Below are 27,697 nucleotides of genomic sequence, written 5' to 3' on the forward strand. Positions count from 1 at the left end.
ATGGTTCCTCTATGAACAGTTCTGTCCTATAGATCCCTATGGTCTAGCTTTCCAATGGATCCCTATGGGCAAATATGGTTTCTCTATGGACAGTTCTGTCCTATAGATCCCTGTGGGCTAGAGCTTTCCAATGGATCCCTATGTGCAAGTATGGTTTCTCTATGGACAATTCTGCCCTATGTTTCCCTATGGGCAAGTACAGTCCTATGGATCCCTATGGGCAAGTATGGTCTATTTATTTTTTTATTTTTTACATTTTTATACCGCCCAATAGCTGAAGCTCTCTGGGCGGTTCACAAAAATTAAAACCACAATAAAACAACCAACAGGTTAAAAGCACAATTACAAAATACAGTATAAAAAGCACAACCAGGATAAAACCACGCAGCAAAATTGATATAAGATTAAAATACAGAGTTAAAACAATAACATTTAAATTTAAGTTAAAATTAAGTGTTAAAATACTGAGAGAATAAAAAGGTCTTCAGCTGGCGACGAAAGAGCTGTCATTTGTTTTAGTATGTCCCCTTATTTCGGGTTCTTCTGGCGGGGAGGAAAGAGGTATTTGCACCGCTGCGGGGCAGAGAGCGGTTCATGAGGTCACGATGTTGCTGTACCCCCGGCGTCCTGTGCTGCTCCAGGGGGCGGCTGCTTTCCTGCTGGTGGGAAGCGCTGAGGAATACCTCCGGGGGCTAAAGGGCCTCCTGGGGAGCAGAATTCGCAGCCAGCCAACAGGAAGGGGGTATGTGCGACTCTCTCTCTCTGAAATGCGCTTCGTGGAGCTGGGATAAGGCCGGGCTCCCCAACAGAGCTTCCAGGGAGCAGGGGCGCCTTCCGGGCCTGTAACTGCGCCGTGGTGGTGATTCCTCTGCCTGCAAGACCTCCCTGCTCACTTCCTGGCTGCTCTGCCTTTTCAACTGGAGGGACCTGACTTCTCTATCCTTTTACGTCTATGTTTCTTTGCCGCTTCGACACGCCCCCTTGCTCTCTGATTGGCCACAGGCGTGGTTTTCACCCGCGTGTTCCTGCTCACCTCTTCAGTGCGCGCGAGGACTGGGCGTGAGCGGTGGGGAGGCTGCGTGGAAGGGGCAGGTAAGGAGAGGTCCGTGGAATGCGAGCCTTCGGGGACACCTGGGCGGCTGCCTTGCAGGAGAAAGACCGGGGGCGAACCGGCGGTGCGGGGAGGGGAGCGAGTGGGCTGGGGGTCTGCTTTCCAGGCCGTACAGGCGAGCCCAAGTAGAGGGAGCGAGGGGGCATCGCCTGCCTGCCTGCCTGCCTGCCTGCCTGCCTGCTTGCGCGCTCCCCGCCCTCTGTGCCCTTTGGGCGGCGAGGCGGCTGGGGCTGGGTCTCCCAGGGTGGAGCCGAGCGTCCGGCTGGGTCGGGAAAGCCGGCGGAGTCGGACCCCTCGCCACCCACCACCCCGGACCCACTCGGACGCCTGGGTCGCGAGGACTCGGGCCGGGGCTCGCAGCGCCCTGCAAAATGGCCCTTTTCCCGTTTTAGTGGCAGCAGCCGTTGTCGTTGCGAAAGGAGAGAAAGCGCGACTTCCGGAGCCCCTGAAGTGCAGGCGAGGGCAGGCTGTGGTAGCCGGAGCGGGCAGGGGGGAGAAAGAGAGAGAAGCGCCCCCTTTCCACGCCGCCCCCCAGTGCTTCTCCTGCCGCACTGACTGCGGAGCCCCCCCCCGCGCTCCCCTCCCTTCCCCAAACATGCTTTCTTGCAAGCGTTCACGGACAGCAACGACAAGGCCCAGCGCCCCTCCCTCCTTCCCCCCCCCCTCCCTCAGCCTGGCGCGGGCGGCTTCCCACACCCCTCTCTCCAACCCTTTCCTTTGGCTGTTGGTGTTGCATGAATTGCCTACTGGGTTAACTTTCTAGAGGACAACACCAATCAGACCTTAGAAAGGGAAGCAGGAGACAGAGTGAGGTTCAGAAGGAGTTTACTTTGCAAAGTGGTTCAGAACCGAGCGCCGAACGGTACTGGACAATCAGCTCTCTCTTTTATAGGCTTCTCAGCAATTTGTTCTTGCAGCTGTGGCGATTTTCTGTTCCCACACAGTTTCATCAGGAAGGTGGTTCCTTCCTGATGAAAGTAGCACACTCTGCTACTTATTTACTGTAGCAATTACTTGGCTCGTGATCGGTGATCTAGAAGGTATTATTATTATTATTATTATTTATTTATATAGCACCATCGATGTACATGGTGCTGTACAGATAACACAGTAAATAGCAAGACCCTGCCGCATAGGCTTACAATCTAGTAAAGTTGTAGTAAACAATAAGAAGGGAAAGAGAATGCAAACAGGCACAGGGAAGTGTAAACAGGCACCGGGAAGGGTGAAGCTAACAGTATAGAGTCAGAACAAACTCAAAGTTTAAAAGCTATAGGGAAAAGAAAAGTTTTTAGCTGTGTTTTAAAAGCTGTGATTGAGTTGGTAGTTCTCAGGTGTTCTGGAAGAGCATTTGGCAATACATCTTAACATTCCCAAGGCAGAAGCGTATTAAGAATTTGGTTAATCGTTCACTTAAACAGCATAATCTTTAAAGGTCACAGTGCGTAGGCGCTTAACAAATACAGAATACATGCAGTACAGAACATAAGCTATATGTGAATCAACTCTTAACGTTATACATCATTCCTTATATGGTAAGAATGTGGACACAAGATCTTGGAAGGCTTATAGGGCAGGCATTTTTCTAACCTTGGGAGGTGCATTGTTTCTCCTCTGTACCCTTCTGTTTCTTTGTTTTTCCTCCAAGGAAGCCAAGGTGGTGTGTATAATCCCCCTCCTCTCCATTTTAGCCTCACAACAACAACAACAACAACAACAACAACAACTCTGTGAGGTAGTTTCAGGGGTCTGGAAACAAAGTCCTGTGAGGAGATATGGGAAGAACTGGTTATGTTTAGCCTTGAGAAGGCAAGACTGAGGGGAGATATGATAGCACTCTTCAAGTACTTGAAAGGTTGTCACACAGAGAAGGGCCAAGATCACTTCTTGATCCTCCCAGCGTGCAGGACGTGGAATAATGGGCTCAAGTTACAGGAAGGCAGAATCCAGCTGGCTAGACATCAGGAAAAACTTCCTGACTGTTGGAGCAGCATGACAATGGAACCAATGACCTAGGGAGGTGGTGGGCTCTCCCACATGACGCAGCTGGACAGCAGTCCGTCAGGGATGCTTTAAGGTGGATTCCTGTATTGAGCAGGGAGTTGGACTCAGTGGCCTCATAGGCCCCTTCCAACTCCATTGTTCAGTGATTCCAGCATTATATGGTAGGTTGGGCTGAGTCTGTGGTTGGCCCAAAGTCACCCAATGAATTCCATGATCGACTGGAGACTAGAACCCGGGTCTCCCAACTCCCAGTCCAACACTAACCACTACACCATACTGGACCACATGCACATAAACCATGTTCCAATATCTCTCCCGGACCTGGCTTGTGCCGTGTAGACTATTCTCCAGAACCTGTACTGGAACGTGGTTTCCATGGGTGTTTTGCGGCTTATTGCATCAGTTCCTTGAAGGAATATATGACTGGTGAGTTTGATTGCTTTGGCTCACTTGAAAATGCCTTTCTGGGCTGTTTTTCTTCAATATGGACTATTGCCTGGAACTGGATCTTGGAACCTGGTTTCCGTGGACATTTTTATAGTTTATTACATCCCTGCTGTGGAGTTATTTGTGATTGGTGAGTTTGGTCATTTCACTCATTCCGAAACGGCTGTCCCGGGCTATTTCAAGGTTCCTCCTTTTTGCCCTTTTTGAAGACAGGGCCAATGTTAGCCCTCCTCCAGTCGTCCGGCACCTCACCCGTCTTCCATGATTTTGCAAAGATAATAGACAGTGGTTCTGAGGGTTCTTCTGCTAGCTCTTTCATTACTCTAGGATGTGGTTCCTGGAGCCCTGGAGATTTGAACTTGTTCAAAGAAATTAGGGGTTCTTTGACCAGTTGTTTATCGTTCTGTAACTGCCGTCCAACCCTTTCAGCTTGTACTTCGTTTTCTCCACGGGGGGGGGGGGGGTCATAGACCTGCTTTTGTGAGAAGACTGAGTCAAATGAGGAATTCAGCACTTTGGCACCCACCTATGTAATCGGGACCTGACAACAACAACCCTGTGAGGTCGGGTGGATTAAGAGTCTATGACTGGCTAAAAGTCACCAGATGGGTTTCTGTGGCTGAGCGGGGACTAGAAGCTGGATCTAAGTCCAACATTTTAGCCGCTACACCACACTGCCTATGTCAGCTAGTTGAGAATAAAAATGCCAGTATTATACGGCCTAATATACAGCTCTATGGTGCGACCACCCTTAGAATACTACGTACAGTCTGGTCACCACACCTAAAAAAGATATGGTAGACCTGAAAAAAGTGGAGGATGCTGTTTCACCATGTATTATTATTATTATTATTATTATTATTATTATTATTTATTTATATAGCACCATCAATGTACATGGTGCTGTACAGATAACACAGTAAATAGCAAGACCCTGCCGCATAGGCTTACAATCTAATAAGTTGTAGTAAACAATAAAGAGGGAAGGAGAATGCAAACAGGCACAGGGAAGTGTAAACAGGCACCGGGTAGGGAGAAGCTAACAGTATAGAGTCAGAACAAACTCAATATTTGAAGGCTATAGGGAAAAGAAAAGTTTTTAGCTGAGTTTTAAAAGCAGTGATTGAGTTTGTAGTTCTCAAGTGTTCTGGAAGAGCGTTCCAGGCGTAAGGGGCAGCAGAAGAAAAAGGACGAAGCCGAGTAAGGGAAGTGGAGGTCCTAGGGCAGGCGAGAAGCACGGCATCAGAGGAGCGGAGAGCACGAGTGGGGCGATAGTGTGAGATGAGAGAGGAGAGATAGGCAGGAGCTAGACCGTGAAGAGCTTTGAAGGTCAGTAGGAGAAGTTTATATTGGATTCTGGAGTGAATTGGAAGCCAATGAAGAGATTTCAGAAGTGGAGTGACATGGTCAGAGCGGCGGGCCAAGAAGATGATCTTAGCGGCAGAGTGGTGGACAGAGACCAGCGGACTGATGTGAGACGAAGGAAGGCCAGAGAGAAGAAGGTTGCAGTAGTCCAACCGAGAGATAACCAGTGCGTGAACGAGAGTCTTGGCAGAAGAGACAGACAAAAATGGTTGAATCCTGGCAATATTATACAGGAAGAAACGACAGGATTTAGCTACTGCCTCGATGTGAGGAGTAAAGGAGAGCGAGGAGTCAAATATAAAGCCAAGACTACGAGCTTCCTTGACCGGAGTAAGCGTGACATCGTTGACAGTAAGAGAGAATGAGAGGTGAGGAGAGGGTTTAGGAGGAAAAACAAGCAATTCAGTCTTTGCCATGTTAAGTTTCAAACGACGACGAAGCAGCCAGGCTGAGATATCTGAAAGACATGCCGAGATACGATCGTGAACATCAGGAGATAATTCCGGAGATGAGAGATATAATTGTGTATCGTCGGCATACAGGTGATATTGGAGGCCGTGAGATTGAATAAGCTTACCCAAGGGCAGCATGTATAGAGAGAACAACAACGGGCCAAGCACCGAGCCTTGCGGAACCCCAACTGAAAGGGGAAAAGAGGAGGACGAGCTGCCGTTAGCCGACACGCTGAAAGAGCGACCCTCTAGATAGGAGGCGAACCAGTTATAGACAGAGCCACAGAGTCCAAGGTCATGGAGGGAATCTAAGAGAAGATCGTGATCAACCGTGTCAAAGGCTGCGGTTAGATCGAGGAGAATAAGAATGGAATAATGGCCTTTAGACTTGGCAGTAAGAAGATCATTGGTGATCTTGGTAAGGGCTGTTTCAGTGGAATGCAAAGGACGGAAGCCAGATTGAAAGGGATCCAGAGCAGAGTTATTAGAGAGAAAGTCAAGACAACGAGAGTAGACCAGACGTTCCAGGATCTTTGAGACAAAGGGCAGGAGAGAGACAGGTCGGTAGTTAGACAGGGATAGTCGATCAAGAGTGGGTTTTTTGAGAATGGGAGAGACTGTAGCGTGTTTAAAAGCAGAAGGAAATGAGCCAGAGGACAGAGAAGAATTAATGATGTGAAGCAAGGACGGGAGGATAGCGGGGATAAGATTAATAAAGACGCGTGAGGGAATCGGATCACGGGAACAAGTGGAAGGCTTCGACGAGCGCAGTATTTTAGACAGTTCATCAGCTGAGACCGAAGGGAACGCCGAGAGAGTTGCAGGAGGAACTGACAGGTGAGGCACAGGAGCTGGAAGCGGAGCAGAGCTGGCTAGATCGGAGCGTATAGTTTGGATTTTAGCATTGAAGAAAGAGGCAAAGTCATTGGCAGACAGAGAGGCAGGGAGAGATGGCGGATTAGGCTTCAGAAGAGAATTGAAGGATGCAAAGAGCCGCTGAGGGTGCTTAGCATTTGACTGGATCAACGTTGAGTAGTGCTGCTGTTTGGCCAGTGAAATGGCAGAAGAGAAAGAGGAGAGAACAAATTTGTAGTGGACAAAGTCCGCCCAGTCCTTGGTCTTACGCCACAGGCGTTCGGCTGCCCGGGAACAAGAGCGAAGGTAGCGGAGGAAAGAGGTGAGCCATGGTTGGGGTTGAGAGGGGCGAACTATCCGAGTTGTAGATGGAGCAAGATTATCAAGAGTTGAAGATAAGGAGGAGTTAAAGGAGGAGACGGCTGAGTCCAAGGAGACGGCTGTGTAGACAGAAGGAAGAGAGGAGGCTAAAGACTGAGAAAAAGCCTCGTAGTTGATGTCCTGCTTGTGGGTCCCTGGTCGCCAGCAGGCTGGCCACTTGCTTTGCATACTTGCTTCAGTGATTAAATGGTATTTTATTTTATTGTGTGTCTTATTTATCTGAATGTTTTGTTGTGCCAATACTGGACTGAGCTGATGGGAATTGCAGTTCACCCCCATTTCCAGAGCCACCCGTACAGGAGGTGCTTTCCCCCCTCAGCCTCCACCCTGGTTTCCACATGTAGGAGGGTTTCAACCATCTAAGATGTCCTGCATGTAGTCCAGGAGCTGGAATGGTCCCCAAGACCAACGTGAGGAGAGTTCCCCCACCCCCACACACCTGAGTTATCAAATGTGCATAAAAATCCAAAATAAATTGAAAGGATTCTTCCCGTCACCTTTCTCTACTTCACAGGTGAAGAAATGCTGGTAATGCCTCATAAGTCATCCCTTCTTTGTGGTGGTGGAGAAATGGTTCCTGTGCGACCAGATCAGGTAGGGGAAGAAAGCAATGAGGGGACGGACAGGGGGTGACCTGGGTGCCTCTCTCCCTTGCACTCCTCCCAGGGCCCGAAAGAATTTCTTGCTTTCTCTTTGGTTTTGTCAAAGATGCCAACTTCAAAAGCTCTCGGTACTGACAAGGGAGGATAGAGGCCCTGGGGTAAAATGATAGTGGTGAAGGCCCTGGTTTAATGCATCTCCAGGTAGTAAGGCTAGGAAAGGAGCTGCCAGTCAGTGTTGACAATACTGGGCTAGAGGGATCCATGGCCTTTGGAGGATACTGATCACCTGACTCTCCCTTGCACCCCTCTCAGGGCCCAAAAGAATCTCTTGCTTTCTCTTTGGTTTTGTCTGTAAAGGAAACCACACTCAGCCAAACCGGCTGCCCACTGGATTTTGCACAGATTGTGGAATAAAGCACACAGCTCTCAAATTGAAAGGGTTAGGCCCAATCCTTTATTGAAATTGGAAGGGTAAGAGGCAAGCATTTACATCAGATTAGCTACTAAAATTGATACAGAATAACACCCTGAACCCCAATACCAGCAAACTAATACATTGTTACAGAATATACTTCCCCAGCCAGGTGTCCTTCAGCTCAGGCGCCAGGCCTCACATTTGGTAGACTTTTTAAGGCCCCAGCTATTCCACTCCCCCCTCCCTCTGGATGGGCCATTTTCTCCCTTCACAGATGCAAATTGCCCCAAGGCCACTTCTCTCGCCTTGACGGAGCCAGGAGATGGCCTCACGCCCACGGCCAGGTGGAGAGATAAGCGATAAGCAGTACTTCTGCAATTCTATAACAGACAATAGACAATGAATAAAAATTCTTAAAAACAGCAATTCTTTGTACACTTAACCCCTTCCTTACATTGTCAAAGATGCCAACTTCAGAAGCTCTTGGTACTGTCATGGGGGTATAGAGGCCCCCGGGGTAAACATGGTAGTGGTAGAGACCCTGCTTTGCAAGCACCTCCAGGTGCTGAGGCTAGAAAGGGAGCTGCCAGTCAGGACTACTGATCCATCACTGGAAGACTGAGGAGGCTGGGCCGAGTACAGGGGGTTTGCCTGTTGAGCTGAATGGCCATGGGGAAGAACAAGGTCCCTCCTGCCACGGGGATTAGCTTTTCCCACACAAAAGCTGCAATGCTGCAGGGTTTTAAGTGATTGCTGGGACGGGGCAGCACCGTGAAGATACCCACCCACCCACCCAGTCATGGGACCGAATCAGTCTTGGTTGCTCCTTCTGAAAGATCAGGTTTGTAGTCTGGGGATCCTCCTAGACCCATTAGGCTCACTGGCAGCCCAAGTGGCCATGGTGGCTCTGAGTGGCTTTTCCCAGCTTCTAGAAGAATCGCAACATTGTCTATGCGTAGAAACCGGATGATTTTCTTTCTCCTCCTGCTCCAGGGCTTGGTGCTCTTCAAAGAGGTGGCCGTGTATTTCACCAAGGAGGAGTGGTCTCTGCTGGATCCGAGCCAAAGGACTCTGCACGAGCGAGTTATGATGGAGAACTTTGCAAATGTGGCATATTTGGGTAAACCAGCATGTTTACAAAGGCTAAAAAATGTTTAGCACATCTTGATGCCTGTGGCGTGATTGAACACCCTTCAGGCTCCTATCCCAGTCCTGCAGGACTGTTCTGCAGGTGTGTGTGTGGGGGGGTGAGATGGTGCCACAGGTTTTGTATAGATTTTCTCTTTTCCGTCACTGGGAATTAATTTTTGTTCCTTGATTTGAGACTCCCGTTTTCTTTCTGTAGAGACCCGTGATGTGCCAGGGATCAAGGCAGAACATGGACAGGGAGCATTCTTCGAAAGAGTGAGTCCTGAAGAACGAAAAGAGCAGAGAAATCTAAATACTCATTTGAAAATCCACACAGGAGAGAAGCAACTGACGTACTCAAAGTGCAGTAAAAGTTTCTATGATAAAGATACCCACAGAGAACATTTGAGAATACACACGAAGAAACCAATTACGAGTCTGGAGTGCAGAAGGGCCTTCACTTGGTGTGATGATCTTTCTTCACATCAAAGGATTCACACAGGTGAGAAGCCATTCAAATGCCTGGTGTGTGGAAATAGCTTCACTCAGAGTATACAGCTTACAGAACATCAACATATCCACGCAGGGGAGAAGCCATTTAAATGTCTGAAGTGTGGAAAGAGCTTCACTCAGAGTGGACAACTTACTAAACATAAAAGAATACACACAGGAGAGAAGCCATTTAAATGCCTGGAGTGTGGGAAGAGCTTTACTCAGAGTGGACACCTTACTGGACATCAAAGAATTCACACAGGAGAGAAGCCATTTAAATGCCTGGAGTGTGGAAAGAGCTTCACTCAGAGTGGAGAACTTACTGGACATCAAAGAATTCACACAGGAGAGAAGCCATTTAAATGCCTGGAGTGTGGGAAGAGCTTCACTCGGAGTGGAGGACTTACTAAACATCAAAGAATTCACACAGGAGAGAAGCTATTTAAATGCCAGGAGTGTGGAAAGGCCTTCCATCAGAGCAGTAATCTTACTTCACATCAAAGGATACACACAGGGGTGAAGCCATTTAAATGCCTGGTGTGTGGAAAGAGTTTCACTCAGAGTGGACAACTTACTGGACATCAAAGAATTCACACAAGAGAGAAGCCATTTAAATGCCTGGAGTGTGGAAAGGTGTTCACTTGTAATCATGCTCTTACTGCACATCAAAGGATACACACAGGAGAGAAGCCATTTAAATGCCTGGAGTGTGGAAAGACCTTCATTCAGAGTGGACAACTTACTTCACATCAAAGAATTCACACAGGAGAGAAGCCATTTAAATGCCTGGAGTGTGGAAAGACCTTCACTCAGAGTGATAAACTTTATAGACATCAAAGGATACACACAGGAGAGAAGCCATTTAAATGCCTGGAGTGTGGAAAGACCTTCACTCAGAGTGGACAACTTACTTCACATCAAAGAATTCACACAGGAGAGAAGCCATTTAAATGCCTGGAGTGTGGAAAGGCCTTCCGTCGGAGTGATAAACTTTATAGACATCAAAGAATACACACAGGAGAGAAGCCGTTTAAATGCCTGCAGTGTGGAATGAGCTTCACTGACAGTGGACAAATGACTAAACATCAAAGATTTCACACAGGAGAGAAGCCATTTGAATGCCTGGAGTGTGGAAAGAGCTTCACTCAGAGTAAAGATCTTACTAAACATCAAAGAATTCACATAGGAGAGAAGCTATTTAAATGCCTGCAGTGTGGAAAGGGCTTCCGGCGGAGAGATAAACTTTATAGACATCAAAGAATTCACACAGGAGAGAAGCCATTTAAATGCCTGCAGTGTGGAAAGGCCTTCAATCAGAGTACTCATCTTACTTCACATCAAAGAATCCACACAGGGAACGCCATGTAAATGCTTGCAGGTGAAAAATCCTTCTGTGATAAATCCACATCAAAAAATCACACAGGAGATGAACCATGTCAATGCCTGGAGTGTGGAAAGAACTTCACTCAGAATGGACAACTTACTTTGCATCATAGAATTCACACACAGGACAAAGCAGAGTGTCATTGTGATTTAATGATGGGGAGTCAGAAATCCTTGCTGATGCACTGCAAACTACACAGATCTTCCAGTAGATCCAGCCCCTTTTCAAAGTCATCCAAATCGGTGGCCATCCCTACATCTTGTGAATTCCATCGTTTTACTATGCGCTGTTTGAGTAAGTCCTTCCTTTGATCTGTTCTGAATTTTCCACCGATCAGCTGCATGGGATGATACTGCGTTCTACTATTATGGGAGAGGATAGGAAAATGTCTCCCTCTCCACGTTCTCTGCACTCGGAATAATTTTGTACATCTCTATCATGTCTCCCCTTAGCCTTCTTTCTTCCAAGCTAAACAATCCCAACTGTTGTAACCTTCCTTCGTAGCAGAGATGCTCCAGCCCCTTAATCATTTTAGTTGCCCTTTTCTGCACTTTTTCCAGCTCTATATTTTTTTAGGTGTGGTGACCAGAACTGTACCCAGTATTCTAAGTGAGGTCGCTCCGTGGATAAAGGCAGTATAGTGCTGGCAGTTTTATTCTCAAGTCCTTTTGTTTGTTTATTGTATTGGTTTATTTATATAATTTATATAATTCGCCGGTAATTTATACCGGCGAACTGGCAGATGCACTCGAGCTACTTTAAAATCATTTTTTTTAAAAAAAAAAAACCACAAACAATAATACACTAATAGCCAAGGCAATCGACACAACAATAAATAGATTATGATATTAACATTAAAAATATTAAAGAGATTATTAAGTGTTGGCCTGGGACAGGGGAGAGGTGGGTTCTAGTCCCCACTCAGCCCTGAAGGCCATTGGGTGCCTTTGGGCCCATCGCTGACTCTCAGCCTTCCCTACTTCGCAGGGTGGATGTGAGGATCAAATAGTGAGGAGGAGTCTCATACAAGCCACCTTGGGTTCCTTGCACCACGTTGGCCCCATTCAGAAGACACCTTAAACCACAGCTTTAACCATGGTGATTAAGGCAAGAAGCTGTGGTTTAAGGTGTCTTCTGAATGGGCCCATTGTCTCTCACTACATAGGACTCTTGCCAATGAAATGGGTTCTTCTGCACCTTTTGCCATATGCTTGCAAGAAGGTTTGCTTGAGCTACTGTTTTATTACAGTTTAACGTGGGATTGTGTAAAAGCCGGAATGGAATAGGCCGGAACAATCTCTTTATATTTAAAAAAATAAATGCCAAAAACAGTGGTATGTGTTAGAAACACTTGAGAACAATATTTTAGGACTAAAATCCTTGCAATATTCTATCACTATTAACCCCATAACTCACCGAATAACATCCAGAACAGAATTGATGGCCCAGAACAGCCACTTCCAAATGACTGAAATCAACCAAACTAAGCAGTCACATGTAACTCCATAACAGGGATGCAGAAAGCGCCAAAACTTCCATGAAAACCACGTTCCAATACTCGTTCTGGGCCAAAGTCCATTTTGTGCAAAACAGGATGGAACGGCAGCCAACTCCATTTAAATTCACCACTCACAGATTACTAGGTGGGACAGATATAATAAGCCACAAAATTTCCATGAAAACCACATTCTGATACCCATTCCGGGCCGTAGTCCATTTTGCACAAAACAGGCTGGAACGGAACAGCACTTCCAAGTGAGGTAAGTCAACCAAACTCACCGGTCACACATTACTAGATGGGAAAGATAAAATAACCTCTGAAACTTCCATGAAAGCCAGGTTTCAATACCCATTCCGGGGTATAGTTCATATTCCCAAAATAAGCTAGAAAAGCAAATTATGGGTGAGCAAAATGAAGCACAATCTGTTGTTGGGAAATTGCCCAGCATGGCAACTTCTCTGTGCATGAAGGCAATTAAATAAACCACATTCATTATACTAAATGGAACAGTTAATAAACTTTCACAGAATTCAAAGCAAGGATCTGCAAAGACAGTTTCCTACAGAAGCCCATAGTTGTGGTGTGGTGTAGTGCTTCAAATAGCAGACTACGATGTGTGTGTGGAGGGGGGACCAATTCTATTATGAAGCTTGCAGTGACATGTTCCCATTCACATCTCTCAGCCTAACCTACTCTATCCCACAGGGTAGTTGCAATAATATAATTGGGGGAAGGCCGTTAACAAAGAGTTTCTGGGAAGTGGGTGGGATAGAAGTGTTCTGCCAAAATATTTATTTATTAATTACATTTTTATACCGCCAAATAGCCGAAGCTATAGCCATAATAAAACAACCAACAATCTAACACAAATACAAAATACAGTATAAAAAAGCACAACCATTATTATTATTTATTTATATAGCACCATCAGTGTACATGGTGCTGTACAGAGTAAAACAGTAAATAGCAAGACTCTGCCGCATAGGCTTACAGAATAAAACCACGCAGCAGAAATTGATACAAGATTAAAATACAGAATTAGAACAGTAAAATGTAATTGTACATTAAAATTAGGTGTTAAAATACTGAGAGAATAAAAAGGTCTTCGGCTGGCGACGAAAGTAGTACAGTGTAGGTGCCAAGCCGACTTCTCTGGGGAGCTCATTCCACAGCCGGGGTGCCACAGCGAAGAAAGCCCTCCTCCTAGTAGCCACCTGCCTCACTTCCTTTGGCAGGGGCTCACGGAGAAGGGCCCCTGTAGATGATCTTAAGGTCGGGGCAGGTACATATGGGAGCAGGCGTTCCTTCAAATAACCTGGCCCCAAGCTGCTCTGTCAGGAAGTTTTTCCTGATGTCCAGTCGGAATCTGGCTTCCTGTCACTTGAGCCCGTTATTCCGTGTCCTGCACTCTGGGAGGACCAAGAAGAGATCCTGGCCCTCCTCTGTGTGACTGAAGAGTGCTGTCATCATGTCTCCCCTCAATCTTCTCTTCACCAGGCTAAATACCTCCAGCTATTGGGCGGTATAGAAATGTAATAAATAAATAAAATAAATAATAAACATGCCCAGTTCTTTCAGTCTCTCTTCATAGGGCTTTGTTTCCAGACCCCTGATCATCCTGGTTGCCCTCCACTGAACACGCTCCAGCTTGTCTGCATCCTTCTTGAATTGTGGAGCCCAGAACTGGACGCAATATTCTAGATGAGGCCTAACCAGGGCCGAATAGAGAGGAACCAGTACCTTAAGTGATTTGGAAGCTACACTTCTATTAATGCAGCCCAAAATAGCATTTGCCTTTCTTGCAGCCATATCGCACTGTTGGCTCATCTTCAGCTTGCGATCTACAACAATTCCAAGATCCTTCTCGTTCCAAGATCATTCTCGCCTCACCAAGGGATGAGATGACTGGTGGCTCTCCAAGATCTTCCCAACAATTCCAAGATCCTTGTTTGTAGTTTTGCTGAGCCAAGTATCCCCCATCTTGTAACTGTGCATTTGGTTTCTATTTCCTAAATGTAGAACTTGGCATCTATCCCTATTAAATTTCATTCTGTTATTTTCAGCCCAGCACTCCAGCCTATCAAGATGAACAAGCAGGACATGGTGCAATAGCACCCTCATACCCATGTTCCCCAGCAACTGGTGCAAATAGGCTTACTGCCTCGAATACTGGAGATCGCACATAACCATAAGGGCTAGTAGCCATGGATAGCCTTCACCTCCAGGAATTTATCCAATCCCCTTTCTTTTCTGTTCTGACTTTTACACCATCCATGCTGTCATCTGCCAGGTGTGGAAATTCTTAGACTGCAAATCATAGAATAGTAGAGTTGGAAGGGGCCTACAAGGCCATCAAGTCCAACCCCCTGCTCAATGCAGGAATCCACCCTAAAGCATCCCTGACAGATGGCTGTCCAGCTGCCTCTTGAATGCCTCTTTGTTGTTGTTTATTCGTTCAGTCGCTTTCGACTCTTCGTGACTTCATGGACCAGCCCACGCCAGAGCTTTCTGTCGGCTGTCGCCACCCCTTGCTCCCCCAAGGTCAAGTCTGTCACCTCCAGAATATCCTCCATCCATCTTGCCCTTGGTCGGACCCTCTTCCTTTTGCCTTCCACTTTCCCTAGCATCAGCCTCTTCTCCAGGGTATCCTGTCTTCTCATTATGTGGCCAAAGTACTTCAGTTTTGCCTTTAATACCATTCCCTCAAGTGAGCAGTCTGGCTTTATTTCCTGGAGTATGGACTGGTTTGATCTTCTTGCAGTCCAGGGCACTCTCAGAATTTTCCTCCAACACCACAGTTCAAAAGCATCTCTCTTCCTTCGCTCAGCTTTCCTTATGGTCCAGCTCTCGCAGCCATAGATTACTACGGGGAATACCATTGCTTTAACTATGCGGACCTTTGTTGTCAGTGTGGTGTCTCTGCTCTTAACTATTTGATCAAGATTTGTCATTGCTCTCCTCCCAAGAAGTAAACGTCTTCTGATTTCCTGGCTGCAGTCAGCCTCTGCAGTAATCTTTGCGCCCAGAAATACAAAGTCTGTCACTGCCTCCACGTTTTCTCCCTCTGTTTGCCAGCTATCAATCAAGCTGGTTGCCATAATCTTGGTGTTTTTTTTTGAGGTTTAACTGCAACCCAGCTTTTGCACTTTCTTCTTTCACCTTTGTCATATTGTTAGATCAATGTTCTTTCACCCAAGGACGAAATCTAAACAGCCCTTAAGCACGGCGACAGAGCGCTTTATTGATTAGTAATCAAGGCCTGGTCTCTTCAAAGGGAGCAATCAGACAAAGACATTGGGAATTCAGCACAGCATTTGAGCCTGCAAGGGGCAGGGCCCAGTAACAGCATAAACCAATCAGAACATAACACTGGGGCATAGCTAATTTTGCTAAACAATCTCCTTTGTTTTATAAACAATCCCTTTGCCTTACATTAAGCTAACTTTGACACAGGAGCACTGGAGCCGAAGCTCTTGTTTATGTTAGATAAGACAGATGCAAGGATGCACTCAAGGAGATATTCTCACGTACATGACATTTTGGGCTACTTCACAGTTTCCTTTTAAAAATGGAGGCACCTCTGCTAACATTTTCCCCCCTTTAAAGCGATTTAAAACTTAAGCTTGCTAGCTTCTTTTTTGATCATCTATGGCTAAGGCTTCATAATGCAAATACATTTGCTGGTGGATTACAGATTTTGCAAGATTTTTCACAAGAGACAAAATACAGGGAAGACAAAAAGCAAGGATAAGCAAAAATCATTACAATAGAACAAAATCCAATGCAAGAAATCCCTCTTTTCTAGTTGTTCACAAATCTAACAGTTTTTGGCTTGTGTGGTGGTCACAAGCTTTTGCAGGGCAGGAAGATAAGGGTTTGCAAGGAACGTTTGGCAATTGTGGAATGAAATTAAGTTACTTATGAGTGGTAAAAGGCACAAATATAGGCAAAATCCTTTCTTAAAAACATTTGCTATGGCAATCAAAGAAACACTTGGAACTACTAAAGTAAGAAACTTGAACAAGATAAGAATTATCAAAATTACAGCTACACAATCTTCACAGAAATGTAAGCTCATTAATTTTGCTTATCAAATTTAACTTTAGTGCCCCCCTTAAATATTGGGCTGAGTACTTAGGTTGCTCCGTGCTGGTTTCTTCGCCTGTGCTTCTGGCAGCTTCCGGTGCACCAGAAGGCAGATGGCCGTTCTTTTAGAACAATGTGTCCATTTACCTGTCTCTAATAATTTCACAGCAGAATGACTTACAAGTACAATGCAGTAAGGACCTTCCCACTTCTAGGATTCTACTTTTGAGCAGGCAGGCTGGAACAGGTGGATAGGGTTCTTCTAATGACAATCTCTGGAAAGGTGCAGCATAACGCTGGAGCTGAAAAAGAAAACTGCAGGGCAATTACATATTCTTAGAATAAATCATTCCTCAATTCCTATTTAATTTCTTCTTGTTCCACTACTACTAAAACCTGAGGAGAAAAGCCAAACATTAGTTCAAAAGGAAACAATTTAAGACTTTTTCTGACTTTAACAATGCAATTGGAAATACATCCACCCATTTCAAGGAAATTTCTAATTTAATTTTTGCTAGGGTTTCTTTTTTTTTCAGGGTCCTATTCACTTTACTAGTCTATCAGACTGGAGTCTCCATAGGGTATGGATGTGCCAGTCTATTTTTAGGGCTTTTGCCATGTTCTATACTACCTAAGAAGCAAAATAGCTTTCTAGATCTGATTCTGTGGTTCTAGGCAGGGAAAAACTTCTATTTAACCAGTCAGTTAGTTAACAAAAACAAGTAGGTATTCAAAAAAAACTTTTACATTTCAGCAAAGTCAATCTGGATTCTCTCATGGCTGTATTTGATGCATTTGATGCATTTACAAATGAACATCTATCCATATTCTTTGGCTAATCATGGTTCTCAAAAAGTCTTTCAGTCATTGAAGAGGTCTTTAAGCATGATGATTCTTGGCACATCAGGGGTAACAAATCATCTTTCTGGGCTCTTGAAAGTTTTGAGTTCTTGTGCTAATTTCAAGTCTTCTTTTTCATAAGGTGGATTCAAATGCTGAGAAATTCGGCTAGCTCCAGTCATGGCAGCTTGTTTGTAGACAAATTAGCCAATTCTTTTGGCAACATCAGGGCTTCTAACAGACCAACTGTTAATGCTCCATGGGTCACTGGCTGCTCACTGGCAGTCACAAATCTCCTTTCTTTCCAAATCTGTCCATGTGATATTTTGAATCAGTAAATATAGTCTTTTGCCTGAAACTTGCCACAGGGCTTCAGTGCATGCTACGAGTTCAGCTGCTTGTTGTACAACTGTAGCTGGATCCATCGGTAAACAACTCGAGGTCATCATATAGGTCTGGGTGAGGTTTGGTGCCAAATTGCAAGGCTTCAAGACATTCATGCTCTGGAACAACTTCTTTTCTTTGTAGTTCAGGTATCAACGTGGCAGGTTTCAATAAGGCAAGCCTTGGGTCCATGAGGAGGCTGATCTCATATCTGGACTGGCGGTTGGGGTTCAGGTGTCGGCTTCTTCTATTGTACTCCACTGGTCTCCAGGTGGGACTTTTTGGCACAAACACAGTAATGCAAGCTGGAGTTTTTAATTGCTTTAATTATTTCACAAGTCCATTTTTAAAAAGCAATCAATTGCTGTATTCTTCTTCTGGCTTCTAATTTCAAAGGATACTGACGCAAGGACACAGGGGTACTTTTAGGCTTCAATTGTAGTTGTATTTAGGGCTCAGGGCTCAAAGCATTTCAAATGTTCTATTAGGCCAAAGGAAATTTGGGCCTGTAATAAGAATATCCTTGCCCAAAAGAGCCAACGGGCAATTTTCAGAACACAATATTCAAAACACATGCTGGGGCACTGACTAGTGCTTCAAATGTCCTTTCAAATGTCTTTTCTTCTAATAAAATGTATTTCAAAACCTTTTCAAGGCAGGGTTCACATCTTTTCCTTCTGGCCAAAAACCATGCCACGTACACTAACCTTCAAACACTTTCCTGTTTCACCATGTTTCAACTTTTCTACATCTTTTCAAAACAACTTTCTAAAAGTCTTTCAAACTAACATTCTCAGAACAACTGTTTTCCCCCCCTACTTTCGTTCTGCTTTTGCACAGCTTTCCCTCTCTCTCTCTTTTCTCAGACACTTTCTTCTCCACTTTCCTTCTATTACACATTTTCACATTTCTCTGGCTTTCTGCAACTTCCTCTCTTTCTCTCTCTCTTGCATGTGATTTCAGTTGGCAAAACGTCTGCGCTTTTTATGCTTACAAGGACATGAGCTTTAACTCAGGCAGTAAATCTTCAAAGCAAAGACATTTAAGCTGGTGAAAGTGGGGTTCTACATTTTCTAATTATCTAAGGTTTGTGAAAGACAAAATACACAAAGTCTTTAAAATCCTTGGACTACTTTCACTGAAAACAAAACATTCTTTCTGCTTAGACGAAAGGGGTATCTAGCCGTAGGAGGGAAACAAAAGCATCAAATTTCTTTCACTTTTGTACAAACATCAACAACACTCAAGGAGCCGGCGATCCTTTGAGAGGGTACATTCACTTAATTACATTTCTACGTTTACGTTTGCAAATTGATTCCAATGACACAGATGAAATTAACTTTGGATCGAAAGATCCACAAGGGGGCAATCCAACATAAAAAGACATTCACAAAACATTTTTAACTCATTCATACACAGTTTCAAAATTTCTTTTTCAATTTCAATGAAAGCTTTCCCAAAGACAACAACCTAACCAATGGGCTCAGGGACTCTTTCCCAATACGGACTATGAACAATAGAGTTACCACCCACTCCCTTTTCCCTGGGGGGGGGGGGCTTTTACTCACCAAATAGCTGTCTCCCGTCTTCGCCCTTTCTTATCATGTCTGATTGCAATTTGTTGTTGCCTAGTTCCCTTCCATCGGTTTTGTAACCTTGGCTCGAATGGTCCCGTCAATTCGGTCACCATGTCTGCACAGTGCACTGCATCAACTGAGGGGTGGAAGAAATTTCTCCCGGTGATCGCTCCCTCTCAATCAAGGCTCTCCGTTCCACTGGCAGGCATAGATCCGACCTGGGTTATCATCCGAGTCAGGCGCCATTTGTTAGATCAATGTTCTTTCACCCAAGGACGAAATCCAAACAGCTCTTAAGCACGACTCCACCATTCCAGCGACAGAGGGTTCAAAAGCGCTTTATTGATTAGTAATCAAGGCCTGGTCTCTTCAAAGGGAGCAATCAGACAAAGACATTGGGAATTCAGCACAGCATTTGAGCCTGCAAGGGGCAGGGCCCAGTAGCAGCATAAACCAATCAGAACATAACACTGGGGCATAGCTAATTTTGCTAAACAATCTCCTTTGTTTTATAAACAATCCCTTTGCCTTACATTAAGCTAACTTTGACACAGGAGCACTGGAGCCGAAGCTCTTGTTTATGTTAGATAAGAGATGCAAGGATGTACTCAAGCAGATATTCTCATGTACATGACATTTTGGGCTACTTCACAGTTTCCTTTTAAAAATGGAGGCACCTCTGCTAACTATGCTGCCCAATAAGCATTGATGCCAGCACCTCAGGGCCTTTTTCCTATTGGTTGCACATTTTCCCCTCGACCAATCCTGGCTCTTAGTCTGGATTCTTTAAGTGGGGAGGGAAGAGATGTTTGCACCACTCTTGAACTTTTGGGTCTTGCAAGCGACTGTGTGCATGACTATATAGGGCTACGATGGGTTCCTAAGGTCACTGTACCCCCGGCGTCCTGTGCTGCTCCAGGGGGCGGCTGCCTTCCTGCCGGGGGGCTGCTCTGAGGAATACCTCTGGGGGCTAAACTGCGTCATGGGGAGCAGAATTTGCAGCCAGCCAACAGGAAGGGTGTGTGTGTTTCTCTCGATGCAATGCGCTTCGTGGAGCTGCGAGAAGGCCGGGGTCCCCAGCGGGCCTTCCCAGGGAGCAGGGGCGCCTTCGAGGCCTGTAACTGCGCCGTGGTGGTGATTCCTCTGCCTGCAAGGCCTCCCTGCTCACTTCCTGGCTGCTCTTATCTTTTCAACTCGGGGTACAGGACTTCTCTATCCTTTTACGTCTATGTTTCTTTGCACTTTTGACTCGCCCCCTTGCTCTCGGCTTGGCCAAAGGCGTGGGTTACACCCACGTGTTCCTACTCGCCCCTTTAGTGCCTGCGAGGACTGGGTGGGAGCTGCGTGGAAGGGAAAGGTAAGAAGAAAGGTAAGAAGGGAAAGGTCCGTGGATGCGGACCGGCAGGGTGCTGGGTTGGAAGGGAAAGGGCCGGTCCGAACCGACGGTTCGGGCATGGGAGCGAATGGGCTGCGGCGGGGGGGGGGGGTTGCGGGTGTGCTTTCCCGACCGGAGACGCCGCCCTCTGTGCCCTTTTCGCGGCGAGGCGGGTGGTGCTGCGCCTCCCAGGGTTGAGCCGAGCGGACCCTCCCCAACGCACCCCCGGGCCCACTCGGACGCCTGGGTTGCGAGGGCTCGGCCGGGGCTCGCAGCGCATGGCTGCAAAATGGCCCCTTTCCCCTGTTGGAAGGTCAGTAGCAGCAGCCGGGGTCGCGAGGGGCGGAAAGGCGCCATTTGCGGAGCAGCCTGCGAAGAAGGCCCGTTCAGGGCAGGCGAGGGCAGATGCTTGTGGGGGAGGGAAGAGAGAGAGAGAAGCGCCCCCTTTCTCCCCCTCCCCACAAGTGCTTCTCCAGCCCCACTGACTCCGGAGCCCCCCTGCGCTCCCCTTGCTTTTCCTTTCCCCAAACGCTTTTTCTTTCCTGCAAGCGCGCACAGGCAGCAGCGGCGGCGGCGACAGGGCCAGCGCCCTTCCCTCCCTCTTTTTCTCCCTCTCTCCTTCCCTCTCTCCCTCCTTCTCCCTCCCTCTCTCCCTCCCTCTTTCTCTCCCTCCCTTCCTCCCTCTCTCCTTCCCTTCTCCCTCCCTCTTCCCCTCCCTCTTTCTCTCCCTCCCTCCCTCTCTCCTTTCCTCTCTCCCTCCTTCTCTCCCTCCCTCCCTCTCTCCCTCCCTCCTTCTCCCCCTCCCTCCCTCCCTCCTTCCTCTCCCCCCTCCCTCCTTCCTCTCCCCCTCCCTCTTTATTTTCCTCCCTCCCTCCCTCCCTCCCTCCTTCTCCCCCTCCCTCCCCCATCAGAGCCTGGCGCTGGGGGCTTCACACACCCCTTTCTCCAACCCGCTCCTTTGGGTGTTGGGAGGTGCCGTTGCTTCTGCTCTGTGCCCTTTGGTTTCTTTGTTTTTCCTCCAAGGAATCATAGAAGGGGCCTACAAGGCCATCGAGTCCAACCCCCTGCTCAATGCAGGAATCCACCCTAAAGCATCCCTGACAGATGGTTGTCCAGCTGCCTCTTGAAGGCCTCTAGTGTGGGAGAGCCCACAACCTCCCTAGGTAACTCATTCCATTGTCGTACTGCTCTAACAGTCAGGACTGGCTTCCTTTAACTTGAGCCCGTTATTCCGTGTCCTGCACTCTGGGAGGATCGAGAAGAGATCCTGGCCCTCCTCTGTGTGACAACCTTTTAAGTATTTGAAGAGTCAATCCCCCTCCTCTCCATTTTAGCCTCACAGCAACCACCCTGTGAGGTAGTTTCAAGGATCTGGAAACAAAGCCCTGTGAGAAGAGACGGGCATGTTTGGCCTTGAGAGGAGAAGACTGAGGGGAGACATGATACCACTCTTCAAGTCCTTGAAAGGTTGACACACAGAAGAGGACCAGGATAACTTCTTGATCCTCCCATTATCCACGGAATAATGGACTTACGTTACAGGAAGCCAGATTCCAGCTGGACATCAGGAAAAACTTCCTGATGGTTAGTGCAGTAGACAATGGAACCAATGACTTAGGGAGGTTGTGGGCTCTCCCGCACTAGAGGCCTTCAAGACGCAGCTGATCTGTCAGCGACCCTTTAAGGTGGATTCTTTCATTGAGCAGGGGGTTGGATTCGATGGTCTTATAGGCCCCTTCCAACTCTACTATTCTATGATTCTTAAATACATGCATTGTCTGATATTACAAGCTTGGTGAACTTAAGTTTGACAAGAAAACAAATTATTTGTACCCTACCTGTAATAAACAAGTATCTACAGGGTGGTCTTTCAGATTTCCACAAGATTCATGCTTCTGACCGGTAAAGTTAATACTAAATATCAAAAGTGCAGAAAATTTTACCCAAAAACACACACACCTGTAAGAAAACTGAAAACAAACCTTATCAAACACAGTTGACTTTAACAACTAACATCTTAAAACACTTAAGTGGTAGGAGGGGTCCAAAGACAAATTTATACTTGTCAAGTATTTACAGTTCTGCCTTTCTAGGCCGTTTTTCCTCAATATGGACTATTGCCCGGAACCGGGTCTTGGAACCTGGTTTCTGTGGACATTTTTATAGCTTATTACATCCCTGCCATGGAGTGATTTGTGATTGTTGAGTTTGGTCATTTCACTCATTCCGAAACGGCCATTTCAGGCTATTTCAAGGTTCTTATTTGCCCTTTTTGAAGATGGGGACAATGTTAGCCCTTCTCCAGTCGTCCGGCACCTCACCCGTCTTCCATGGTTTTGCAAAGATAATAGACAAAGGTTCTGAGCGTTCTTCTGCTAGCTCCTTCATTACTCTAGGATGTAGTTCCTTGAGCCCTGGAGATTTGAACTCGTTCAAAGAAATTAGGAGTTCTTTGACCATTTGTTTATCAATCTGAAACTGCAATCACTTTCTCCAGGGGGTCATAGACCCGCTTTTGGGAGAAGACTGAGTCAAATTAGGAATTCAGCACTTTGGCACCCACCTTCATAATCGGGACCTGACAACAACAACCCTGTGAGGTAGGTTGGACTAAGAGTGTGTGATTGGCCCCGCTCAAGTCCGTGGCGGGGACTAGAAGCATGATCTCCCGGATCTCAGTCCAACACTTTAGCCACTACACCACACTGCCTATGTCAGCTAGTTGAGAATAAGAATGCCCGTATTATACAGCCTAATATACAACTCTATGGTGTGACCACAGTTAGAATAATGTGTACAGCTCTGGGAGGATGCTCTTTCACCATGTCCTGCTTGTAGGTCCCTGGTCTGGTGGGCCACTGTGTGAATAGAGTGCTGGACTAGATGGACCCTTTCTCTGACCCAGCCGGGCTCCTCTTATCTTCTTATGGCATCGAAAGAGTTAAACGTCGGCATAGACCTGGACAGGTTTGCATTACTGGCCACGTTAATCAGAGCACACGAGCCCCGTGCCAATCCAGCGGCCACTTCCGGTCCTCTGTAGCCTGTTTTTGTAAATCGCTTTACATATTCACTTCTGTGATGAAATGGTATTTTATTTTATTGCCTGTCTCTCTATCTGAATGTTTGGTTGTGGCAATACTGGCCAGGGCTGATGGGAGTTGCAGTTCACCGCCATTTCCAGAGCCAACCGTACAGGAGGGGCTTTTCCCCCTCAGCCCCTCCCTTAGTTTCCACATGTAGGAGGGTTTCAACCATCTAAGATGTCCTGCATGTAGTCCGGGAGCTGGAAAGGTCCCCAAGACAAATGTGAGGAGAGTTCTCCCACTCCCCACACACCTGAGATATCAAATGTGTATAAAAATCCAAAATAAATCGAAAGGATTCCTCCCAACACCTTTCTCTCCTTCGCAGGTGAGGAAATGCTGGTAATACCTCACAAGTCACCCCTTCTTCATGGTGGAGGAGAAATGGGTCCCGAGCGACCAGATCAGGTAGGGGGAGAAATCAATGAGGAGACGGACAGGGGGCGACCTGGGTGCCTCTCTCCCTTGCACCCCTCCCAGGGCCCGAAAGAAGTTCTTGCTTTCTCTTTGGTTTTGTCAAAGATGCCAACTTCAAAAGCTCTCGGTACTGTCAAGGGAGGATAGAGGCCCCCAGGGTAAACCTGGCACAGGCCGGAGCTCAGTGGTAGAGGCCCTGCTTTGCATGCACCTCCAGGTGGTGAGACTAGGAAAGGAGCTGCCAGTCAGTGTTGACAGTACTGGGCTAGAAGGATCAATGGCCTTTGGAGGATACTGACCATCATTCCAGACCCCTTCCAGTCTGGGTTTCGACCAGGGGTGCCTGTCTAGATGCCCATTTACCCTGTGGTGGCTGCGCAGTAGAGCTAAGTTTGTATTATTATTATTATTATTATTATTATTATTATTATTATTATTATATTTCTCACCCGCCTCTCTGATTGGATCGAGGCGGGGAACAACAGTAAGCATAAAACACTCTATGCCATGCAGTCACCAAACTCTCAGCCACCAAAGGGCTTTTTCCTCAAGCTGTGAATTTAGAAAGTCGAGGATTTAGCCCAACTTCTTTGCTTTGATGCAAGGTCACGTCCTTCCACCTTCTATCTACGGTGGTGTCTCTTTGGTGTTGTTGGGGTGGATCAGGACCACTGATCCATCACTGGAAGACTGAGGAGGCTGGGCCAAGTGCAGGGGGTCTGCCTGTTGAGCTGAATGGCCATGGGGAAGAACACGGTCCCCCCCACCATGGGGATTAGCTTTCTCCCCACAAAAGCTGCAATGCTGCAGGGTTTTAAGTGAATGTCTGGGACGGGGCAGCACCGTGAAGATACCCCGCTAGGTCATGGGATCGAATTAGTCTTGGTTGGTCCCTCTGAAAGATCAGGTTCGTAGTCTGGGACTTCTCCAAGACCCATCATGGTCACTGTCGGCCCAAATGGCCATAGTGGCTCTGAGTGGCTTTTCCCAGCTTCTAGAAGACTCGCAACATTGTCTGTGAGTAGAAACTGTATGATTTTCGTTCTCCTCCTGCTCCAGGGCTTGGTGCTCTTCAAAGAGGTGGCCGTGTATTTCACCAAGGAGGAGTGGTCTCTGCTGGATCCGAGCCAAAGGACTCTTCATGAGCGAGTTATGATGGAGAACTTTGCAAACGTGGCATATTTGGGTACGCTCTGCTTTTTCCATGGGTTGAGAAAACCAGCATGTTTACAAAGGCTAAAAAATGTTTAGCACGTCTTGATAACTGTGGCGTGATTGAACGCCCTTCAGACTCCTATCCCAATCCTGCAGGACTGTTCTGCAGATGGGGGAGGAAGGGTGAGATGGCGTCACAGGTTTTGTATAGATTTTCTCTTTTCCGTCACAAGGAATTAATTTTTGTTCCTTGATTTGTGACTCCCGTTTTCTTTCTGTAGAGACCTGTGATGTGCCAGGGATCAAGGCAGAAGACGGACAGGGAGTATTCTTAGAAAGAATGAGTCCTGAAGAACGAAAAGAACAGAGAAATCTAAATACTCATTTGAAAATCCACACAGGAGAAAAGCAACTGAAATGCTCAAAGTGCAGTAAAAGTTTCTATGATAAAGCTACCCTCAGAGAACATCTGAGAATCCACGCAGAGAAGAAACCATTTATGAGTCTGGAGTGCAGAGAGGCCTTCAGTTGGTGTGATAATATTTCTTCACATCAAAGGATTCACACAGGGGAGAAACCATTTAAATGCCTGGAGTGTGGAAAGAGCTTCACTCAGAGTGATTCACTCATACAAATGTCCAACAGTCAAAACCACATCATGGCTCCACCAGCAAGAAGAAAGCAATATGAAGCCAGTTTCAAACTTAAAGTTGTAAACTTTGCCATGGAACATAATAACTGCGCTGCTGCAAGACAATATGGAGTAACAGAAAAGATGGTTCGGGACTGGAAAGCAAATGAAAAAGCATTAAAGAGTATGCCAAGGGGTAAGTGTGCATTAAGAAGAGGCACCCCACATTGGCCAGAACTCGAAAAACATGTAGCGGACATGGTGAATGAACATCGCCAAAACGGTTCTGTAGTGACACGAAATAAAATACGTTTGTTTGCAATTCAGTGGGCCAAATCTAACCCAGATCACAGCAACAGATTTAAGGCCACTGTATCCTGGTGTACTAGATTCATGGGAAGGCATAATATGGTACTGAGGCAAAAGACGAAAGTTGCCCAGAAATTACCTGCAGATCTTGATAGCAAAGTAAATAGTTTCCATCGATACGTAATATAACAGCGCACTAAACATGGCTATGCGTTAAGTAGTATTGGAAATATGGATGAAACTCCAATGAATTTTGGTATGGTTGGAAATAAAACTGTCCATCAAAAAGGTGAAAAAACAATTTTAATTAAAACCAAAGGACATGAGAAGTCCAGTTTTACAGTGGTACTAGGATGCACAGCTGAACTGTGCACCAAACTGGCGCCAAACTGAGACCAATGATTATTTTTAAAAGAAAAACAATGCCGAAACTCAAGTTCCCTGTTGGTTGTTTTGTACATGTGAATGAAAAAGGCTGGATGGATGAAGAAGGGGTAAAGCTATGGCTTGATAATGTATGGAGCAGGCGACCAGGTGGACTTATTCAAAAATATAGTCTACTGGTGTGGGATATGTTCAGGGCTCATTTAACTCCCAGCACCAGGTAAAGGCTTGCAAGACTAAACACAGATGCGGCAGTTATTCCTGCAAGATTGACATCATTGGTACAGCCACTGGATGTGTGCCTAAACAAGCCATTTAAAGATCGCATTCGAGAACAGTGGAATGAATGGATGGTTAGTGGCGAAAAGTCATTCACAAAAGGAGGGAAACATGCGTGCTCCACAGTTGGATGTTTTGTGCAAGTTTGTCATAAAAGCCTGGAATGATATTGATGCAGAAACAGTAATCAAGTCTTTCAAGAAGTGTGGCATATCAAATTCATTAGATGGTATGGAGGACGACTACTTGTGGCAAGATGAAGAGGAAGCCGAAGCTGAGAACACACCATCTGATACGGAATTCGATCCATACGATGACTGCCTTTCAAATGTATCACAAGATGTCATTGATGTACTTATGATATCAGATGACGAACAAGAAGATTTTGAAGGCTTTTAAAGGGAAATTGTCACGCCAGCAAAACCTGTAAAAATACCGTAGCTTGCACTTATGATGGGCATTGCTAACTCGCCAGGGAGTTAGCAAGAAAAACACTTGCTCTCTCTCTATTGTTTGTTATCTTCCTCCTATCATCATCAGTTCCAGTTTGGTTGACAGCTTAGAAAACAAACAGCATGGCAGCTCCCACGGGTTTATTGTCTTATCCTTCCTTTCAGCTTTAGAGTGAATTAGGAAAAGTTTAATCCACTTGCACTGTTTTATGTTTACATGTTTGATGACAAACAGCCTTATGTTTATAAGTGACAGTTTTCCTGCTAAGTACCTGCATGTCATAAGCATTTGAATTAAAATTACCATATTGAAATCAAATCTGATGTTTTTTAAATTTTAATTTGGTGTGCGTTGGAAGAGGGGTAGTCTTATACGGCGAGTATATCCCAAACTCTATATTTTAACTGGAAAAGTTGGGGGTTGTCTTATACGCCCAGTCGGAAAATACGGTAAATGCCTGGAGTGTGGAAAGAGCTTCACTCAGAGTATACAACTTACAGAACAACAACATATCCACGCAGGGGATAAGTCATTTAAATGCCTTAAGTGTGGAAAGGCAGTTTCTTCGAATTCTGCTCTTACTG

The 27,697-nt window shown here is 46.1% G+C and overlaps 2 protein-coding genes across 2 annotated transcripts; both read left to right on the forward strand.

The window, feature by feature from the left end:
- Positions 1–605: 605 nt before the first annotated feature.
- Positions 606–11,285, forward strand: LOC134395735 (zinc finger protein ZFP2-like). Its single transcript, XM_063121898.1, has 5 exons — positions 606–723; positions 1,003–1,092; positions 7,130–7,209; positions 8,626–8,752; positions 8,978–11,285. The coding sequence occupies exons 1-5, from the start codon at positions 606–608 to the stop codon at positions 10,618–10,620; spliced, it is 2,058 nt and encodes a 685-aa protein (XP_062977968.1). The 3' UTR covers positions 10,621–11,285.
- An 8,780-nt stretch (positions 11,286–20,065) lies between these two features.
- On the forward strand, positions 20,066–27,059 carry LOC134395736 (putative zinc finger protein 56). Its single transcript, XM_063121899.1, has 6 exons — positions 20,066–20,158; positions 20,342–20,393; positions 23,814–23,893; positions 24,962–25,088; positions 25,339–25,674; positions 26,887–27,059. The coding sequence occupies exons 1-6, from the start codon at positions 20,066–20,068 to the stop codon at positions 27,057–27,059; spliced, it is 861 nt and encodes a 286-aa protein (XP_062977969.1).
- The last annotated feature ends 638 nt before the right edge of the window (positions 27,060–27,697 follow it).

This window comes from Elgaria multicarinata, chromosome 3, assembly GCF_023053635.1.
Source record: "Elgaria multicarinata webbii isolate HBS135686 ecotype San Diego chromosome 3, rElgMul1.1.pri, whole genome shotgun sequence".
NCBI classification, from domain to species: domain Eukaryota; kingdom Metazoa; phylum Chordata; class Lepidosauria; order Squamata; family Anguidae; genus Elgaria; species Elgaria multicarinata.

What these genes read in the sequence shown, in the direction of transcription:
- LOC134395735 (XM_063121898.1), top strand. Translation starts at nt 606, where the DNA reads ATGTTGCTGTACCCCCGGCGTCCTGTGCTGCTCCAGGGGGCGGCTGCT. An exon ending in CCTGGGGAGCAGAATTCGCA is followed by an intron (nt 724 to 1,002) that starts GCCAGCCAACAG and finishes GATTGGCCACAG; the next exon opens with GCGTGGTTTTCACCCGCGTG. An exon ending in TGCAAATGTGGCATATTTGG is followed by an intron (nt 8,753 to 8,977) that starts GTAAACCAGCAT and finishes TTCTTTCTGTAG; the next exon opens with AGACCCGTGATGTGCCAGGG.
- LOC134395736 (XM_063121899.1), top strand. Translation starts at nt 20,066, where the DNA reads ATGCGCTTCGTGGAGCTGCGAGAAGGCCGGGGTCCCCAGCGGGCCTTC. An exon ending in CCTGTAACTGCGCCGTGGTG is followed by an intron (nt 20,159 to 20,341) that starts GTGATTCCTCTG and finishes TCGCCCCTTTAG; the next exon opens with TGCCTGCGAGGACTGGGTGG. An exon ending in TGGAAAGAGCTTCACTCAGA is followed by an intron (nt 25,675 to 26,886) that starts GTGATTCACTCA and finishes CAAATTCATTAG; the next exon opens with ATGGTATGGAGGACGACTAC.